The following is a 22,087-nucleotide window of genomic DNA, read 5'->3' on the forward strand; positions in this document are numbered from 1 at the left end:
GAAACCACTTGCTGACTCACTAACTGAAGTGGCTGACTCCGGTTGAGATATAGTGGATTCATCAAAGAGCAAACAACATGTCCTGGAATGTTTTTTATGTACTTAGTACTATATTTGGTTGACTTCATGCTATTTCAAGTGTATACATCTCATTTATCTTAAATACATAACTGATGCTTTCACTAACATTAATTGGACCTAATTTACCTTCTGGACCACAGACTAAAGAAAATGACAGCTTGAGTTTACCCAAAACTAGATGCAGTTACCCCTTGTTGAGACCATAAATGTTACCTAAGCATCATGCTCATGTGACAACATGTTTCTATGCTGTGGAGCACACTCTGCTCTATCTAGGTTACAAAATGTGTACAAAAGATAGGGCTGCACAATTAATTGGAATTGCAATAAAATCCCAATATGACCCAGTGCAACAGCCACATTGCAGAACCAGAGCCAATTGCAATTTTTTGAAAATGAAAAATGTATGAGAAAACAGGATTATAATGAGGGACTGTAGTGCTGCACGGATGACCTGGCCTAAAAATCTTGTTCTTCAGATGAAAGAAAACATGTTTGTTTGCTCCAGACCTCAATAAAAATCACATCATAATGATGTTAAATGTTTATTTTTTTTCAGTGAATATGAAAATTGTAATGCAACACTGATCATGTCCATTAATTATATTAGATATTGCAATCACAATTTTGACTTTTTTTTTACCAAATTGCGCAACCCTAACAAAATACATCTGCCTTTACTGGACACCAGCCTCATGTTTAAGACAATTAGCACAGGGTTGTGTGGCCGTCTGAGGGGCTGGGTGAACTAACTGCTGCGAAACAATCAGATTATTACATTTAACTTCTCTGAGTCACCAGCTTTCTCGCTACCACTGCTCTCTCTCGCTGCGTGTTCTCTCTCTCTCCCCTTCAAACTAATGGACACAAGCCAAAGGAAGTGTCTTTGTATCATTATTATGCAGCATAAACAGCAGCCAGACCCAGATGTTAAAGCTTGTTACACTAAATAACCCAAATGAGGACAAAACTGAGACAGTATCATAATTTGGTTCATAAACGTCACCTGACTGTGGAGATGTTGCTGTTGGACACAAGCAAAGACACAAGCAAAGCAACACAGTACATAAAATAAGCACAGCAAAATGTCAGATAGATCAGACCACAATGTTTATCTCTTTATCCTTAAATGTTACAGTTACAGCTGAAAATGTCAACAGAAATAAAGAGATTTGACGATTTTAAATAACTGCACAATTCAAACTGCCAGCTGTCTACCCAGAATTGGCAGCTGTTATTAGCACAGAATCCCAGTGATTAGGTTTAAGTCTGAATTGTGATCCTTCAAAATATCTCATGAATTCACAAACTGGACATATAAAGGCGAACTGGTTAGAGATTACAAATTACTGAGAAATCACCTTTTCAAGGACACTTTCAACTTTTTGTCTGATGTTATCAGTGTAAAAATTGTAGGAACATTATTCTGTTGTACTGTGGCACAGCCAAGAAATCAGTTTTATCCATCAAACTCCTAAACAAAGCAGACTGTCTCTAATTGAGACTGACCTCCTTTTGTACTAGAGATGTTCTGATACCATTTTTTTCTTTCCTGATACCAATTCTGATACCTGAAGTTTGCATACTGGCCAACACAGACTACTGATCCGATACCAGTGTGTTCTCTAGAGTCCTTCAAAATATCAATTGTGGCGCAAAAACGATCATTCCCGCTAATCGTGAATCATATGGCAATCTGTCAAAACAATCACAATACAATTTTTTAACCATATCATGCAGCCTTAGTACTGATGGCCAGTCAGTGCCGTAGTCAGTCAGATTTGTAGCGTCGGCCACAATCCACCAGATTATTCCTCCTCCTGACGCAGACTTGCAAAACGTTCTGCTTACCACGTGCAGACTTAAAAACGTGATCTGATACCAACATAAACTTTCTCTCCTCCACTGGCCATTATATTTGGCACACAGGATGCTGCAGGGAAGTAGCAGCGTCCTGTTTTACAGTGAATACATTACGAGGTGTCGTATTGGTGCATAGACTTGAGTACTTGCCAACACCAGATGCTGTATCCGGCATTTTTCTGATAGTGGTATTTAAACAACCCTGTTTTATACATAATCAACATGTCAAAATAAAAATTAAAGCTAATGATTCATAGATGAAGGTTGCCATATTATGAACAATGAAACATCATCTGCCAAGCTACAATAAAAGCAATAGAGTCCTGACACCAAAATGACTCCAAGATCTGCTGCTGATGGTTGTTGTGTTAATGAGATGTGGTCTGTTTCTTCACGACCTCACAGTTCGTGTGAAGGGCACTTTCAAGAAACCTTCACCCATTTAACAATGAAATATTATAAATCATCACATTTTCTTTCTCCTTTTTTTTGTAGCTGCTGTATGAAGACTGAACAACGTCCCAGGAGACAGGAAGACTTCCCAAGAAGGAAAAATGTTTGAGAGCAATTATTTCCTTTATGCTTTCCAGTTCTGACAGCTCACACACACACACACACACACACACACAGAACAAAGGCAGAGCAACAAGAACAGTAGGCTTTTTTCCACCTCACAGAAACTGGGCAAAGAACAAAGCGCAGATAAATATAGATCTGCTTGGTTGATCATGTTGACAGGCTGCAATGTTAAGTGTGTTCATGTTAGTCACAGGCAAACTCACTAACTTACATTACTGTATATGTTGCATAACATACAGGCTTTTACATTTCTACTGGCACTCATAGATAGTTTAAATTTGAGTGCACTGACAAGTAAGAAATTATAAGCTATACCCAAAAATCGTTTAATTTGTTGCCTTGAATTAATTATTTATGCCATGGAATAACTGAATTGTGCTCTCAAATTACTGAATTCCCTCAAGTGAGGAGTCTCTAACAATAGAAAGTGAAGTCAGAGGTTGTTGTGGCAGGTTTGAATCAGTCAGGAAGGTTCACCCTGTTGTCAGTGGGTTAGCACCTTTGTTTTGGTGTCGATTTGTCTGTAAAGTGACTGAATTCATTCATTCATTGGTTTGAATTAACAACGGATCAGTTGGCTACATGTAATGTGAAAGGGGTGAAACGTCAGAAAGGGAAGTGCAGCGGACCTCGAGACCGTCACCCACCCAGACCAACCAGACCGTGATCGCCCCAGGAAGAGAGCTGAATATGAGCTAAACTAACCCGGCTTAAACCTGAGAGAACCAGCCAGAGGGAGATACATCATCATCTGCCCACTCTGATTTTGCACCAGGGCAGGACATGCTACCATTTGCAGCTAACATTAGAGCAGATAAAGTTTAATCCATTCCGCTAAAGTTTCCTCTTGTGTTTTATCTTTTTTGAAAGACTACCAAAAAGACACCACCAGTTGTTAACCTATGATTGGACAGTTGCTGTTTGGAGTAGGGCCTTAGTGAAGGGTCAGTTATTTTACCCACCCTTGCCTCTTACCGGCCACAGTGGTGCTATGCCATTGAACAGTCTGAAAAAGACACAATGGAGTCAGTTGAGTGTGCCCAGGTTCCAGTCCAGTTTCTTGTGTATGCAAAATCCACAGACTAACAGTTAAAACGCACTACATACCCAATGTGATTTCCTACTAGTGTAGGAATAGTGTGCTAGTAGGCTGTTCCGAACACAGCCAAAGTCTAGGGAGGAAGTTGAGGTGGATGGTTGGATAGATCAACAAAACAAGGGGAATTTAACACAATAGGCAGGTGTTCGTCCATTTCCAATGAAGAGTCAACATTGTTTCTTTTAAAGGTAGGGTGAGAGAATCTGGACAGAGACTGGAGTTAATTGTTGAGTCTCATTGTTTTGTTGAGCAACTCAATCCAAGCCACCAACCAAAAGAGTTGGTAGTTGACGACCTGAGAATGGGACTCAACAATTAACTATCTTTTCTCCAGAATCACTTACCCTGCCTATGTTTATTAGTGTTACCATGACAACTAAGCGCCCCTAAACTTAGAATTTGAAATCAGAGACTAATATGATTGTGTTGTACATTTAAGTTCGCTAATAAAATCACTCCTAATCAGCCACCACGATTTCTTCAGTTGTTAAAGTCTATGACACAACCTTTCACCCCACTTCTTGCCAAATAATGGGACGGAATGGATGACATAAAGGCACAGGCCAGTGGAGGATACCAAATTCTCAGACATTTGGGAACAATTTGGTGTGATCAGACACTGTGACAGGAACACTGTCAGTGGCTTTGCTGCTTGTAAAAAATGCCAAAAAATATTAGCTTTTGATGACCCCAACTGTTGAGAAAACACATCGACAGCTGAGGTGCTGCACCAGTTGAGAACACAAGTGAGTGAGAAATGAGTGACAAGTGGTAATGGTTCCAAGCACGTCTTTGACTTGGAGAAAATTGCGGGTAACAATTCGGTTCTGTGGGTGTGCAAAACTGTGCCTGTGCAGGACTCATGCAGGTTTCCCTAAACTAAGGTTGGGTGAAGTCCACAGTGAAACATTGCAATAGGCGATAATATTGTTGCTGGGTCTAAACTGGTCTTTGTCTTGGCACCACATGTCTGTAACTTAGTTGGGTTAAAAAACAAAATAATAAACCCAACATAGAGTTGTAGTGCAAAGCACAGCAGCAACAGCTTCTTTTTATTTTCTCTCCCATATGTCGAAAACGTAACTTGGGAAACAACCCTATGGCAACTATAAGGGGACACACTACTTAAAACATGGAAGGCTTTTAAATCACGATGTTACGATGGTCGAGGGCCCAGTGGTCAATGACTGTCAGTCATCATAATGGACGATGATGTCATCCATCAACCCAACCCTACCCTAAACCTAACCAGGTCCCTTTTTGGACCTAACCAAACCTTAACCGTAGCGTTGACACATGAACAGTGATTTGTCATGTCTTTGGAAGTCGCAGACAAATGGTGTCATCCTGTTGATCTGGGCATCAGATCAGAAAATGGTTCCATGTGTCGTTCTGCTCTGGTGGACGGACACACATGAGATCAACAGACGGTGATAAGCACTCTCACATACCTACACACACACGCGCACACACACACACACACACAGCCTCACCCAAACACACATATTCATATCTGTGTGTCCATACTTGTGAGGACCCTTATCAATACTAAACATTCAGCAGCTCTGAATCTGAACCTAATTCTAACATTAAACTAAAAGTAAACCTTAAACAGCCCCTTGAGGACAAAATGTCTTCCCTCCTGGGGTTTAAAGCTGACACTGGTCCTCACAAAGACTGAAATACAAGAACACACACACAGTCACGAGCTCTCACAGCATTCAAACACAAACAGAGACGGGCACCGAGGAGAAAAAAAATCTGTGTCTCTGTGTCTTGACAATTGTGGCTATTGTTCAGTTCAGTAAACACATCCTGTCACAGAAACGATTGTAGTGAATCCAATGGTGAGGTCACGCTGGTCGGTTATTCATATTCCAATTTTTAAATGTCATATTCGTGTTTCAGGAGGAACCCAGACAGGCAGACAGAAAAAAAATCTTCACTGAAACTCCACTCCTCCTGCTGATCAATCTGATCAATATTCAGTCATCTGTCACCAGTGTGTGTGCGTGTGTGTGAATAAGGTTATTCAAACTCTACCTGTGTGCGTGGCACAATCGGGAAGAGGTTAAGGGTCGTGGGTCTCTTGGGACGGTAGGTATCCATGGTAACAGGTGCTGCAGGGTCCTTGATGACTGGCGGAGGTGCGATGGCGGACGCCTTCGAGGACTCTTTGTCACCGCGGTAACCGTCAGCACCGTCGATGAGTTCCAAATGCAGCATCTCTGCCTGGAGCTGGCCGACGGCGCCCAGCTCTGCCCTCCCCGACACGCTATTGGTTCCTCGCCTCACATGGCCCTGCGGGGATTGGAGGAGACGCGCCGTCAGTCAAGGCAGAGGAAGATAGAGAGAGACAGACGGAGACAGGGAGAGAGGGAGCGTGTGTGGATGGGATGAGGAGATTGAGCCGGCCAATAAGAAGCTACTCTGTCTTCAGCCTGTAACACTCTCACTGCCAACGCTGAGCTGCTTAAAGCACAGAGACGGAGGCTGTTCCCAGCATCTGCTGCTCTGCATGACAGCATCTACCTGCAGTAATAAAGTGAGAATGAAAACTCCCCCAGCTCTGATAATCAGGCTCTAGTTTAACAGCTTATTTTCATTTTAGTCCCTGTCTTTTTCTTTTACACAAAGCCACTGTTAGATTCAGCTTTGTGTGAGTTCTCAGACTGAACCCTTATTTAATTTTCACTTCTTTTTTCAGTCTGACATTATGCTCATGTTAACCAATTATTGTAGGGGTTGTTATTCTGCCTTAATTTATCAGTAGTGACTTAAGTTTCTGGCTTGTTTACATCATTTGACATGGAAACTGTGATAGTTCGTTGCTCGGAGCTGTTAAACAAATGTTTGTCTTGATAAAAGAAGAAATATTTAAGGAATCACTAAGTGTTGCTGTTTCTGTAAATTGACTCTCAACAATCTGTGGAGTGTTGTCAATCTTATCCATGTTTATTGCAAAGACAGTATATTAAATGGTGGATGTTGTCGTGGGTCTGTAAAGTGAAGCCTGTGTGGAAGTGGTTTACACCAGCGCTCTTTGTAAAGACCAGCAGGGGGCGACTCTACTAGTTGCAAAAAAGTCGAATTGTTTGTCCAATTGACCCTACTGCTCAATTTATTTATTACCTCAGTAAAAACTAATGAATTTATGATGTAAATCGCTAGTTTCAAGTCCTAAAATGTTTTCAGGAACATATTTTAGCGACTGTTTAGCTGTAATACGAGAAACCTTGTGGCCAGACAGGCTGCCATTATTTTCTGATGCTGCTGAATGGATGAGCCAAAACCAAGCACCGCCCAAGGGTAAACTGTTGTAACTTTGATACCTGACGTCTGTCCAGCACCACCAGTGGGTCAAAATTTGAATTTGTCCAATACTTTAATGACTAAATGCCTTCAAGTTACATTACATTAATGACATTATGCCTGCTAAACATTTGCATGTTAGCATGTTGATGTCGCCTCTGGCATGACTGTAGACTCATAGTCTTTTTGTGTTCCTGCTTTCCTCGCTCTGGCACAGAAAGATTAAGTCCCCATCCTCACTCCTGCCTGCAAAGCTCTGCTTGGCTCGATTGTTTTCTAACTGTAGACACAGCCATCAATGAGCACAACACCAGACCTATTTGAAATGCTGAAAAAACCAGAGTGGGTGGTGATTCACTGGTCCGGAGCCAAGCTAGTTTTTGCACAGCACAGTTGAGACCCGAGGCTCCATACCCAGCTGCAATACGTCCGGTTTGGTCTTGAATTCAAATGAAAATAAATGACCACACTCATGAACAGGAAGCCAAATGGGATCAAATCCCAGTAACCCTGGTTGGTCAGGGTGCCTGCACAGTGGGGAGGTGGAACCGGTTAGAGATGAAGTGCACCCTGCAACAGCTAAGCCATCATCGCTGGAAGGTAAAAAGAAGCAGCTGGTGACACATTATTACGTCTGTCGGCAGCAAGACAACAGCAGCATGAGCAGAGACAAGGATCACAGTGCAGAGGAGACTGATAAATCCTAAATTATGAGAAACTTCCCCAAGGGAAAAATAATTCATGACATTATGAAACCCATTCCCAGGAAAAAATAACAGAAGATAATCTCATAGTCCTGATATGAAACAGATAAATTATGACCAATCATTACATAATTTAGTCAGGCAAAAATCATTACTATGAATTATTATATAAAGTCACAATTGTAATACTTTTGCATACTATATTTCTTAATTTTGAATTCTTTTTTTGACAGGTTTGGTGTCCGTGTAACATAATAGATATTTCCTCAGTTTTAGGATCACCAATAATCACTTAGCATAATGCTACAATGTGTCTCAGGGGTGAGATACAGAGGTCATTTAAGTGATAATCGTCTCTTTACATATTCCACCAGGCGACCTGTTGGCCAAAAACTTGAGTTTCATTTTGTGCTGAGTCTCACTTAAACTGTCTTTTTCCATTGAAATCAAACCAAGTGACAAACTCAAGTGTCATCTGAGAGACGGTGAGTCAAGAGGGCAGTGGGACAGCGCAGTCTGCTTCACTTCCCATCACTGTCCCTGCAGCTACACTCACACAGAGCACATGGTAACTCCTCCTGCTGGCTGATGTAGATGCTTTGACACGGGCACCAGAGTCACTGCTAAGCCTATTACTGGCTTTAACTCCTTCTTTGCTCCACAGAGACACATCGCAAACACACAGTTATGAAGATACAGTGATGCTCACACGCACGTGCACAACACCAAAGTCTTAAGCTCTTAACCTAATAAGAACTACAACACAAGCAGATGTAAAATTTAATAAAATCTGACGGAATTATGCATCAAGTTAGAGTCACTTTGACTTAAAAAGCCTCTGAAGCTGAAATGTCTGATTTTCGTGTCTCATGACTGCTAATTGCTGTTAGAGTCTTTCCTCTGATTTGACTCATATTTTGGGAAATTTGAAACCCTTCAGAAAATTTGCACAACAATGATCAAGTATAACCATGATGACCCACTGGCAGATGCAAACAAAATACAGTGCTTTTGAAAATGTTCACATTCACTTGTCAAAATAATAAAACTACAGCTGATGCTTCTTCATAATGAACGGACGATGGGTCTTAATGTGTTTGCTAATTTTGAGTGTTTTCCTTAATCGATAGTTAATTAATTAATGATTCATACTTAATTGGATACAAAAAGCATATCTTTTTCTCATTTTAAGTTTTATTTAAACAACTGTAGTGACACATTAATTATAAGAGACATTAATTCATGAAGCACAAACAATTTCAATGAATTAAACAAAACAATAAAGCTCTCACTTGAAACGGCTGCTCTTGTCCGCCTGCTCTTATTCAACAAGTGGCTCTAAATAATGTCAGACGGGGCTGTGAGCTCTGGTACACGAAACATATATTATCTATGAATTAATTATTAATCGGTTAAATTCTTAATGGCAATTAATCAATTATTGAACAATCATTGACATCGTTAGAGCTTAAGAAGGGAAATTAAATTTGTACTGATGAAAGACTGATTTAGCTCCTCCTTGCATCACCAACACTGACCAATCATTGCACACGGCAGACATAGTCGCACCACATGCACATAATTAAAGCGTCACCATATCTGCAGAAATATGAGCATTATCAGCTTTTATCTGCTGATAGATGACATGCCAATAACATTTTAATCTTGTGCATCCTTTGTTATGAAGTATTCAGAATCACACAGTGAACTCATATTCATCCAGCTTTGCCAAAACAGCTTTTTAATGAGCAAAATCATCATCTTTATAGAATTTATCTAGAAGTGTCCAGTCGTCTATGACAGCAGATCTGCAAGCACAATAGAGTCTCTGTAGCAGACCTGGGCAAAGTGCTGCTGAGGGGCCGGATGTGGCCCACTGAAAGGTTTCATGTGGCCCGCAAGGCCATCATGGAAATACAAAAAAATTAAAAATCTAACAGACCTTTATTTTGAAAGGGGCCAGTGCTGTGTTCATTGGTAATCAATGAACTGTATCCTTTATATTACGCTGTAACTTTAGTTACTCAGTGTTGTACATCCATGCTGTTTACATTGCTCTTCTTCTACTTCCTGCTGCTACTGTTGCAACCTGTATGCAGCATGCATGGTACGCTGTAAAACATTAAGTTTTGGACATGGCCTGAAAAATATTAGCCCACGATTCATCACATGGCAATTCAGAAAGGATGACCAACAGCAGAAGTACCCTATATAGAACAGCCCTGACCATTTAAATAATAGAGATTTAGCCATTATTAGGACTTTATATCATTTGTGTCAGCCTGATCAGTCTCTCATGTGGCCCCCCAATGAAAAATAATTCCCCACCCCGATCTATAGTGTTATATAAAATATTAGAATTATGTAAAAAGTATGGTTATACCTGATTGAAGCCTCCTCATCTCAGCTGACCTTCGTTGCAATGTTTGTAATGTTTAACAAAAGTGGAAGATACTTTGTAAAAACCACCCTGTGATTCAGATCTGCCCCAGTGTTCTTGAGCAATTTCCAATCTCATGCTGAATAAGCTTTACCTTATCATCACTTTAAATATGAAAACTGTGAGGTTAAATTTCTTGATATGAGAATTTTGTCACTGTGCAACTGCAGGTAAATATGATACTGATTTATCATTCAGATTTACATATCAGTTAAGTCTTAACTGAGAAATATTTAGATATGTCATTGCCAAGCAAAAACCCTGTAAACAGGAGCTCCAGATCAGTGATGATCAGGGAAAATGAAACTGCAAAGAAAACCTTCTTTATGAGCTGCAGCAGACTGATCCAGAGACAGGAGCTCAACAATTTAACAGTTTGTGTTAACACTCACCCACCATGATAAAAACATTTACCACAGTCTGGACTATTTCAGTGAGAGCAGAGCTGTGCAGTAAACTCCTCTGACGTTAACCCACATTTTACACCCGTTCACTAAAGAGCATTCATACCCTGAGTCAAAGTCATGTGCGCAGAATTTAAACCATGGACATACAACACAGCATGTGTGTTCATTTAAACATGCAAATGCCTCCTGTGCGTTGGTGAAAGGCTGAATGATGAAGATTATTATATATGTTTTCCTTTGTAAATGAGAAGAGCGGGTATTAACATGTATGCGCAGCTGCTGACAGTAAGCTAACTCACAGTTGGTGAATGGAATGGAGGTTAATCCAATTCCATCGGCTAAGTGTTGCCTTCAGCCGCATTTGTATGCAGAGAATCACTGATCGCAGATATCCAGAGGTCTCTCTCTCACATGAAAGAAAGAGGCGTGTGTGTATTTGAGAGGAGGCTGCAGTAATGATGAGCTAAAAGCCCAGAGAAACATGGGAAATGTTTGTGTTTCTGCATTCCTCTTCAGCAATTAGATCCTGCAAAGTCCACATTCAGACTTCATACTATTGCAACAAAAAATGTTGCGGAGAGAAGCTTTTTCAAAGATACAGACAGATACAGACACAAGCAAGAGTCAGTAATTGTCAGGGCAAAGAAATGAAGAACCTACAGTTCGTAGTGGATGCTGTTCAGCTAGAATTAAAGTGTGATATAGAAAATGACTGTATGATCATGTTTGAGTTTTCAGTGTTCAGGTGTGATTTGTGATTCTTTCCTCAGCTGTAAAGTGTGTAGATAAGCTCAGGTTCCAGTTTGCTGCCACATAAAAGGAATAAAAAAAAATAAAGCCCCTGTTAATGTAAGTTTACTACTCTGTCTTCTTTCCCTGAGAACTTTTCTTTTTTGGATTTGGCACTAATAGCGAGCTTCTGGAGACTCAAGACGATGAGCCAACGCCAAAATTTAGAGGAAAAGGCACCGAGCCGTACACAGGCTAGTTGGAGAATGTAAGAATCACTGTACACTGTTTCGCTGACCTATAATCTGTTATTTATTAAGTGTATCTCAACATTATTATCTCAACAAAAGGTCAGCACTTGGTAAAACTTTTTCAGATTCAAAAGAGTTTGAGTTGGGCTCAAAACTCAAAAATCTATTTCGGTATGTTGGCTTAAAATTTTGAGTTGTCTGAACTTTTTAATCCAGCTACAACAATGCTTAATGAAAATTAAAATGTTTTAAAATATGACTGTTATTAATTTCCATCTAATTTTTTGCCAATTCACAGGGAGCCACACGCAGCTCGGGAGATGCAGGCTGCAGACCCTCGGTTTAGACGGTGAAAAGTATGATTAATCATCTGCTCACATTTGTAACTCCACTCACAGCTTCCAGCTCTGACACATCCACAACTTTGGCTGGAGATAATGTTACTGTGGCTAGCGTTAGTTAGCCAGACATGCAACCATTCGCAGCTTACGTACGGGAGGATAAAGACAAACTTTCATCTGTTCCTTACACGTGTGCACTTCTGCATAAAGGTTTTGAAAGACAACAAAAAACAAATGCCACAGTCCAGACTCTTAGTTATGAAAACTGCTGTTCTTTCATGACATCAACCGTCATTTTGCACTTAAAAAAGTATCAGTTCAGACACTGCTTAGGCACCAATGCCTTTTTACAAGTATTGTCTTAGCACCAGTATGAGAAAAAACCCAAACGAGTAGTAGTTTAGTGAGAGCCGACGTCTCTGTAACGTCCGCACGAGAGAGCAACTATTAAAATCGACAGCTCAGGCCTGTGGCACCAAAATGAGGTGCATCCATCCTATTAAGTATGAGCTGTCAGAAGATGCTCCTCTCACCCCTCCTCCTCTTCCTCCTCCTCCTCCTTAATGTTCAGCTCCGTCTCATCACACCACTGTCTGTCTCTCTGCCTTTAATCACAGTGCAGCCTCTCTCCTGCCATCATTTTTCCCTGTTGATCTTCCTCCCCCCTTTCTCTCCCCGTTCACCTTTTCACCTGATGAAGATCGATACCTGATAATACAGTGGGCTTCTACTCTTCCTCTCATGTTTTATGACCTCAATTACGAATGGCCCCTTTAAGAGAGCCCTGGCCCCTGTTGCTAGGAGACAGGGGGCTCACTGACGATGAGGAGGCCGAGGAGACGCCGCTGCCCCGGAGATGCTGTGATGCTCGGCTCTCGTCCAATCAGAGCAGCTCGAGCGGGGCAATCACACAGCCAACAGGTCAAATACAAGAACACAAAACAGAAAATACTGAATCTCTCAAAACCTGACACCGAGCTCTATCCAGTGGTAAAATATAAAGAACCAAAATAACAATAAATAAAGAAATAAAATCTAAAATTAAATGAGACATCAGATTCCTTTGGATTACAACGTATCTGAATCATAAACACTTTAAAAGGCTGAACAATAAAGAATGTCCAAATTCTTTAATTTTGGCTTCTCAGATGTGAATATTTTCTGATTTCTTTAGTCCTCTGTGACAGTAAAGTGAATATCTCCGGGTTGTGGACAAAACATGGTCCACGTTTTTCACCATTTTCTAACAAACAACTAATCAATCAATTGAGAAAATAACTGACAGACTAATGGAAAATGAAAATGATTGTTAGTCACAGCCCTGTTTCTCTGGGGAAAATCTGAATTTTTAGAAATCAAACATGGTGACCCATTACTTCTGAAATGAATCTTAAAGCTACACTAATGACTAATTTTTAGGCAACACTAGATACATTTGTACAGTAACATGAAATGGGTCATGAAAACATGATGGGTGATATAGCTGCAAAATTTATCACAATAAAATGTTTTTTATTTGTCTAAATTATTAATCATCTTTAATGACTTATGTTTAATAAAAAGCAAGAGAAGTTCTCAGTGCAATGAAATTCTGTTTTCTATGTTTAAATTGAACCACTTTCCACTCCATCTTCATTTATTTTCTCACTTCACACTGTTTCTGTTGTTGTTGTGTCACATGTTGACAGTACAACTCAACAACACACCTGCAATATGATTGGCTGTTTGCGTGTCACTCGCGTCTCACGCTCCATTATCAAGGGATGTGATAGGCTGTTTGAGCCGGAGCTTATTTGTCTTGTCTTCTAATGGCGGTTCACATTTAAATGCAATTTAAGTGAAACTAGTGAAAATTTGATTCAATAATGTCCTTATTGCTTTTAGACAGATGACACATGTCACTACTGGTTTATTACCCAGGCCTAAATAAGTAAACAAGTAAGTAAACAAACAAACAAAATACTGTATGAATTAAAGTCCCCTCTTGTTTGTGTTTGTGTTGATGAGGCAGCCTCTTCCTCTCAGCTGTTACCATGTGTGGCAGAGATGACGTGAGCAGTATCCATGGGGGCAGCGTGTGTGTGTGTGTGTGTGTGTGTGTGTGTATACATCTACACTGCATTTTCAGCTCTGACACATGCAGTAGGTGAGAGAAACACTGTTGCCATGGCAATAGGTCTCCTCTCCTCTTGCAAGTGTTTTGCTGGACCCCCGCCCCCCCCAATCTCTCTCTCTCTCTCTCTCTGTCTCTCTCTCTCTCTTCTGCTTAAAAAAAGGTCCACAAGTATGGATCACATTTGTATACCTTATTAGCAATCATTATCCATATCGATTGATATTAGACATTTTAATATGATACATTTTTCAGCTAAGTCACCCAGCCCCAATTTTGACATTTCTACACCCTTTTTCAGAATCAGAAAATACAGGAAAATAAACTTAAATGTTTTTATATGTTTACAAACTGTACATATGTTTTTTTAATCGGAGTTTATAATGTTGGACAGAGTTCAGACTGATGAAGACAGATATAATGTGTATTTGCTGTGATATAAGTCACAGGACTTAATGAAGGACTACATGTAAAATGAGCATGAAACCTCATACACCACCCTACTGAAGGCAAGCCAACCGGAAACATGCAGGGAATAAATCATGGTCTGCACATTTAAAAAAAAAAAGTCATGCTGGATTTTATAATGTTGGTTAATGTGAGAACAAAATCTTTGGTTTGATCTAATATGTAATATTACGTCTCTTTTTCTGTCTCTCTGTCTAACACCATGTGACAATAGAGGGCAGTCTAGACAGAATATGCTCTGGATTCACACGTGTGTGTGTGTGTTTGTGTGTGTGTGTGTGTGTGTGTGTGTGTGTGTGTGTGTGTGTGTGTGTGTGTGTGTGTGTGTGTGTGTATACAGCATTAGGGTTATGTGGGCGTGTCCACAGTCACTTAATGTTATTGCCCACTCTATCTGACCCACTCACCCCGACATGTGACTGTTTCAACTGTCCACATATGACAAAATTACTGCTAATCAAATCCATTCACCCCTACACAGAAGCACACTCCTCTCTCTCTCTCACACAGACACACACACACACAGACACACAGAGTGGTTGTGATAATGCATGTTGTCATTTCATGTCTCTGAGGAACATCAAATCCCTTCATGTTTCATTCTGGACTTCAGCTGCTCCACATTAACCCTTCAGATCTACGGACATGTGCTCACTAAATCCATCTTCTTCTGTCCACAATGAATGAATCTGTTCAACCAGGAACTAAACTCTGTTTCCACAGCATCTGAGGGTCTGAGGAGCAGCAAATATGATATAAATTAGACAGATAACGGATAAAAAAAAAAAAGCAACAGCTTTGTTTGAGAAGCAAGGTTTAAGACAATAACACAAAATCAATGTATTTTTCTTCTTCTTCTTGTTTGTAATTTAATGTTGTGATGCTTGTGTATTCTAATAGATGTCCGATATGGTATTTAAATAAATGGATTAGGAAAAGAAATGCCAGAAAGATGCAGGCAGAAGTAGTGCTGATCGTCTGAGTGTTTTCTGGTTATTTTTCTGCTCTCAAATATTACACTGAAATTAAAAAAAAAACTGCACAAATTTGTTTAATTTCATGTAGGGCTGCATGATATGATTAAAAAAAATCCTATTGCCTTGACTTTTTTGAGAGTACAAACTGCATTGAGAACCAAGATGTAGGTTGAATTCCTTATGTCCTACAAAGGTTCTGCATTTAAAAAGGGAGACGATAATATTTAGTTCCTGGATCTTTAGGACGTACTCCCTTAGGTTAGGAGCAGGGATTTTTTTATCCTGGGGGTTGGAGCTATTAAACATGTCCTCCTGCACACTTGTGGAAACAGATATGTTACAATAGCCACAAAAAGAAACATTTATGAATTAAGTGTTTTGGTTTGTTATTCTTGGGCAGCATGCAGAGTTTCCTCTCATTACATGACATTATTTGTCCTGTGGGGCAGGAACTAAACCTGGAACCAGGTTCCTGTGGTTGAAATGGGGCTTAATGTCTTGAACTCATTTCTTGGAAACATTTTACAGTCTGAAAAGACAACAAGTTTGTGTTCTCCACTGTTGAAAACTTTCTGTCATACATCCAGATATAACAAAACGAGGGATGGCAGTGATGCACATTTCGTATATGGAAAAATGAGGGCTAAAAACTTTAAATGCTCTTTGTATTATTGTCATATCACAGTTTGGGTCCAATCACATTTTCAGATTGTTGCACAGTTTGACCTGTAGCAGTGTTTTCAAATGTCTGCATCAGTTCGGACAGGCCCTCTGACCTCTTGCTGTTAAACTCCTGAACCCCCTCCCTGCTGAGACAGACACCACGCCTGTCTGGAGGTGAGTGATGCTCCTTCTTTGTGACTGTCTATTATTGATGAGACGAGATGCATCCTAGCGTTCCCCTGGGATGATGAGCTCACTGATGAGGTCACCACTTTGTCTGTGTGTGCGTGTGTGTGTGTGTGTGTGTGTGTGTGTGTACATACAGTGAGGGTTACCCCCCCCCACTCCCCCCACCTCTCTGACCCTCTTGACGTTCTGCAGCTGCACCACCTCCTCATACATTTTTAAACAGAAAAAGGCCTCCATCAAGCACTGTGCACTTTAAAATAGAAAGCTGCACCTCTCAAAATCTGTTACGACAACTGAAATATGACAGAGAAGCAGAAACAGTCATTCTGTCTGACATTCACTAGTCCTCACCTGTTTTTCCCCTTTTCTAAATGTCATTTCGCTCACATCTTGAATTTGCAGACAAACTCAGAAAAAAAACTCACATAAACACGGATCAAACCACTGGCTTCTTAACTTGTTGATGCATGAGCAAACAGCTTTCTTTTAAAACATCCAGCAGACACAAAGTCCACCTGATGAATCTAAATCCAACAGTCACTCTCCTTTTAGCTCTGCTTTGGTCTCCACCAACTCCTGAGAAAGACTCCTCATCTTCTTCATCGGCTAATCACTGACTTTGTTCATCTGCCATTTGATGCTGAATGGGGAGGAAACAGTAGGTGTGTTTCCATACAAATATGTGACAGATTTTAATGGAATAGCGATGCAAAATGCAAAATTAATGCTCGTTTCCAGCTACTAACGTTATGCGATTATTTGGTTTTGGTTCATCGAGATAAGCGGCACCAATTCTCAAGTCGCAAAACCAATAAACCATTGTGGAAGAACAGAGTGGAACAAGATGATGTAATTACAAGAACACTGTTGAGCCAAAAACAGTGAAAAACAAAGAAGATAACAGGATGGAAATATGACGTTTCTGTATGTGCAGCCCCAGTTCCAAAAAAAGTTGGGACATTTTGTAACAGAAAAAAAAAACAGAATGCAATGATTTGTAAAATCTTATTCAATTGAATGTAATGCATGTTTGAACTGATTAACTACTGGATTTGTAAATACACACTCATCCTGAATTTCCAAAAGGTCCAAAAACAGGAACATGTTTACCACTGTGATACATCACATTTTCTTTAAACAACAGTGTTTGGTAACTGAAGACGCAAATTGTTGAAGTTCTGAAAGTGAAATTCTTTCACATTTTTTTACTTGATATACAACTTCAAGTGCTCAACACTGCAGGGTCTCTGTTGTCATATTTCCCTGCTCGATAATGCACCACACATTTTCAATGGGAAGCAGCTCTGCAGGATTGTCAGTCTTTCACCAAGGAGCCACTGTTGTGACACGTGAAGAAGGCATCTTGGCATTGTCATTTTTACGCTCCTTGAGCGAGCATAAAAACTTCTGTGAAATTGAGGAATTTTGCGGTTTCCATCCACTTTTTCTAATGCAATACTTCAAAATGCACACAAAAATACATAGATGGAAATATGGTTATTGTTTTACAGAGGTTGTTTGCAGACGCAGCTCACTTCAGTCGTAGCAAGAGAACCAAAACTATGAGCCAGAACACACTGAAAGCTGCTTACAGCTGGAGAGTGGTTGTAGGGCTACATTACTTTTATGTGACAGGGAATTATTTGATTAAATGTTAACATCTAAAATATTGCTTCATTTAGTGAACGTTAAAAGCCCTGAATGGAAAAAGTAGCAATTAAAGAATGAACACTGTGATGTAATTTGTTGTGGCTTTTGACTCTTTCGGTACAAGCTCTTCCATCTGGTGTGGATTAAACGCTAATGAAACAAACAGGCCTCCAGCCATTGTGAGCTGCCTATTCTGGGACTTGCTTTCAGCATAATGTTCAACAGCTTCAGAGAACATAGTAACCTTGCAGATTAAATGCAACACTGCAGTTTTTTTTTGGGGGGGGTGACAGATGAGGCACTACATTCACATTAATATACCTGTATTGTATCTGTAAGCAGATATGTGTTAAATAATAGATTTCAACTACATTATGATATGTTATGTATGTATTATAAAGACTGAATAATTGGTGGTTAAAGTAAAGTATTACTACCCCGCTAAAACACATTTTTTTAAAGAATAACATCTGCTATTATTCTGAAAATACCGTCACAACATCTGTTGTGTTTTGGGGGCATTCCTGTGTATTTCTCCATCTATGTTTGCAAAAGCATGCAAAGATTTTCATTAAGTACACGAAGAGAATAACAAAAACACACATGCATACATACATGCCTGGTGGGGTTGTGGTGATAAACTGCTGCTTGAGCATTAGCAGTCTGAATAAAGCACATCACCAGTGATGAGACGACTGAATCATGATGGTAGTAGACTGGAAGGGAAATGCATCATCACAGATGGCGGGCTTGAGAGCAGACTCGACTACTGTAAGATACTTTCCCACAGATACACAGAAATGTTTATGTTGTTACAGATACAAAACAGCATAACATCGAGCGCAAACCCACAGAAGCTGTGACCTGTTAAGGTGACCTACGTGCATCCGTATGTGCATTCATTCACACTCACACAACCACTTGACCTCCGCGGCTTCAGTATAAAGAGTGGGATGAAGTCAAACCGGTGAAAAAGGAACTCCGCCAAGTTACGACGCCTGCCACCAGGCTCTCTGACAAATGGCTCATGAGTTATAAAAGCAGCTGTGGCTAAATTGTAGGGGGTGATGCCAACTATCACCAACGCAAAATGAATTCTGCTTCATCCAAAAATAACTCCCACAAGTGCCAGTGGGTTTGGGAACCACTGGTACGGGCTATTCCCACCGCCACACCCACTTTTTGGCAATTGACATGAACAGTTAATCAGGGGCACATTCACTGTGGAAATGACAGGCTTTCATGAACGTTTTCTCTCGTTTAATAGGTGTGTCAGAGGTGTTACCCAGTCAGCGGTGACATGTATATAAACACTGTCTTAAAAAGGCGTTGCACTGGTTGCGCTGGGGAAGTTTTAGACTCACCGACCAACAGAACGACCTATAGAGCTGCTGGTCACAGCTAAAACTTACAAGCATTATTTAATCCAGAATTCAACAGGACTAAAAGCCACATTAGCAGCTGCTCATATGTTTTCTTTTATTTTTAATGACTCATTTAATGTTTAAAGCAACACTGACAGTTAACCAGCTGCTGTCTTCAACGCTGTGTTTAGCTTGCTGCATACCTGTGCAGAAAACTGAGATACTGTCAGTCTTGACATGCGACTGAGAGATGGAGGGAAAACATTATTGAGAGCAACCAGCAGAGCCTGCTCTTCCCCTGCAAAACGATGCTACAGAAAACCCTTCACTGAATCGCTCAGACAGTTTCATGTCCTGAGAGTGACAGCACTCGATGACACGTGTGGTTTGTTGTTGTTGCTGCTGTCAGAACCGTTTCATGTTTGCCAGTCAGGGAGCCATTTTGGATTCTGATCTCAGTGAGCCCCCTGCAAGGGGATGAGTCATCAATGTCCACACACACACACACACACACACACACACACACACACACACATGTATATACACACCTCCTGCAGAGAGCTCTCACATTCAATAATCTGGCTATAATTAGCTCCCAGGATAGGAAGACATGAAAAAAAGCAGAGGGAGAGAAAACCGCTTTTCGACCTAAAAATATTCCAGGCACTCCGTAATATCAGAGCGATTTTCTCATCTGTCAGGTCACCAACTCACTAAAACAATCAAATACGAGTCACAGAAGAGAGAAATCTCTTATCTGTTTGTATAAATTGCCTGAAAAAAGCCCCTCGACCCTCCTGTTGCCTTGGTTACGGGAGCTGGATGGAGGAGGAGGTGATGATGGTTTCACTGGGAGCGGAGCCGGAGAGATCTGACAGAATAATAAATTTACCTCTGCTTATTTTTTCCTTCTGTACCACCCCACAGCTCTCACACACTCTCGCTCGTAGCAGCGCTTCACACTCGCTCCAGTTTTCATCAATGACCCCCTCGTTTCTACGCCAATATAACTTGAGACAACCAGAGTGCCACTGGGCCCACAGCGGCGGCCACAAAAAAAAAAAAGTCTCCACTTCAGCAAAGTTTCAGGAGACCTAAACAAACACTAAACAGCTCAGAGTGAATTATTTAGACTCAAGGTTTTTTTTGTTTACAGAGTGTCTCTCTGTCGCCATCTGTCAGGCCTCTCAGCCTCTGGACTCTTTCCTCTGCTGGCAGGAAGCTGAAGGCAGCAGCTGTTCAGGACAAAATGCAACGGAGAGGAGAGTCCGACCCCTCACCGAGCTCAAACTTCATCAGAATGTCGCTCAACAGCAGCAGGACAGTCAAACATGAGTAACTGAGCACGAGCATTAACAACTGAGATCATATGTACACCTCACTGTTTTTATATGTTTTAATCTGATAATGCAAGGATGGGTATTTTAACTTTTCATGTGCAAATGCAGTCAAGCGAAGCAATAAATCCTTTTGTGCAGCTATATTGACCAAGAAAGCTGAGGTCTCCTGCTCACTAAGCCATGCCAGCAGCACCTACATGTACCAGGATGCATTGCGTGCAAAGCTTCTGATGCTCACACACATGCTGCCGTGTATCACAGCCCTAAACTATAGCTATTACTTTGATGGCCAGAACATAACAGCCGGTGATAAAAAGTAAATAATAAAAATCAAAGTTGAAAATTAGCTTTAACCATTTAAGATATAATATTGCATATTTCCTTTTCATTCAGCATGTCCAGGAGGCAGCCTGAGACAGGCACAATGTCCCCGTACAGATGACAGATGTCAAGACCGGCAGCAGATTTGTTCTGCTATGAAACTATTGTTTTCCTACCGACAGAGCGAGGACACCAAACCTCGATTCAGCACAACCTGGGTTGTTCTACACCTCACTGCTGCACTCCTCCATGATGTAACCTGAAAGCAACTCACAAATTGTACAACACCGCCTCAAAATCATTTCACAGTCTTGGCAGGAAGACTACAGCATGTGTGAATGTCTGCAGCCAAAGCAGACTCCCAGATTTGTGAATAGACTGACTGAAAACAATGTCACTTTGCTGCTACCTGTACTTTTGATGATGCAAACCTACATTACACTTAGAGTTTGTGTATAAACACAAAAGGATATTTTAGAATTTAAAGGGAGACGTTTTTTTTTTTCTTGTAAACACATTACAGAGGTTATAAAATAGTTGATGAAAACGTGAAAAGACTGAGAACTATGCAGTCCTGAATTGTGAAGTAAGACCAGTTGACCATTCCTCACGATTTCTGTGTTCAGGGTTTTTTGGGCGGACCTGAAACACGGCTCAGTGACGTGCCGGAGCCGTGCTTCAGACGACTCTCTCAGTCCAAATCTGCTCGGCAGTTCACTTCAGGTCAACCTGACACAGGAAAAAGAAAAAAAAAGCATCTTGTCACCATCCTCTGGCTCTGGTGGCTGACACATGTCTGAACATGTCCAATAAAGCTGCTAGACGGAGCGTCCATCATTCAGGTCGCTTGTAGGTCGTAGTGGTGTTTGACACTGAGACAGCAGAGCGAACACGCCCCCAGATTTTCAGAGCAGATAAAACTGACCTTTTTAAAAATGATTTTGAGATGGAATTTTATGAACTTAGCATCTTTAAAAGATCTTTAAAGATCTTTAAAAAGAATGAGACAACATTTTTGAATAGCTCCAGTTAGAGGTCATTCCTAAACCCCAAAAGAACTGAGAAACATCTGACCTGATCCTGTTACCTAATGTAAGGTAGCCTTCTCCCCTGTGTCTGACCGTGACACAGATAATCCATCCTCCTTGCCAAGAAAGTTGGTAAAATACATCCAGGTTTACTCCTCCCTTACTCCT

General features: G+C 40.7%; 1 protein-coding gene across 3 annotated transcripts in view; it reads right to left on the reverse strand.

Moving 5' to 3' along the window:
• mapk8ip1b (mitogen-activated protein kinase 8 interacting protein 1b) overlaps window positions 1–22,087 on the reverse strand; it is a 72,339-nt gene that overhangs the window by 24,857 nt on the left and 25,395 nt on the right. For all 3 annotated transcript variants that reach the window (XM_084732780.1, XM_084732861.1, XM_084732700.1), the window contains one exon: window positions 5,666–5,923. In XM_084732780.1, the coding sequence (XP_084588906.1) occupies window positions 5,666–5,923 (258 nt within the window). The remainder of the gene's footprint in view (window positions 1–5,665; window positions 5,924–22,087) is intronic.

This window comes from Lutjanus erythropterus, chromosome 1 (genome assembly GCF_056507025.1).
Source record: "Lutjanus erythropterus isolate fLutEry1 chromosome 1, fLutEry1.hap2, whole genome shotgun sequence".
Lineage (NCBI taxonomy): Eukaryota > Metazoa > Chordata > Actinopteri > Lutjaniformes > Lutjanidae > Lutjanus > Lutjanus erythropterus.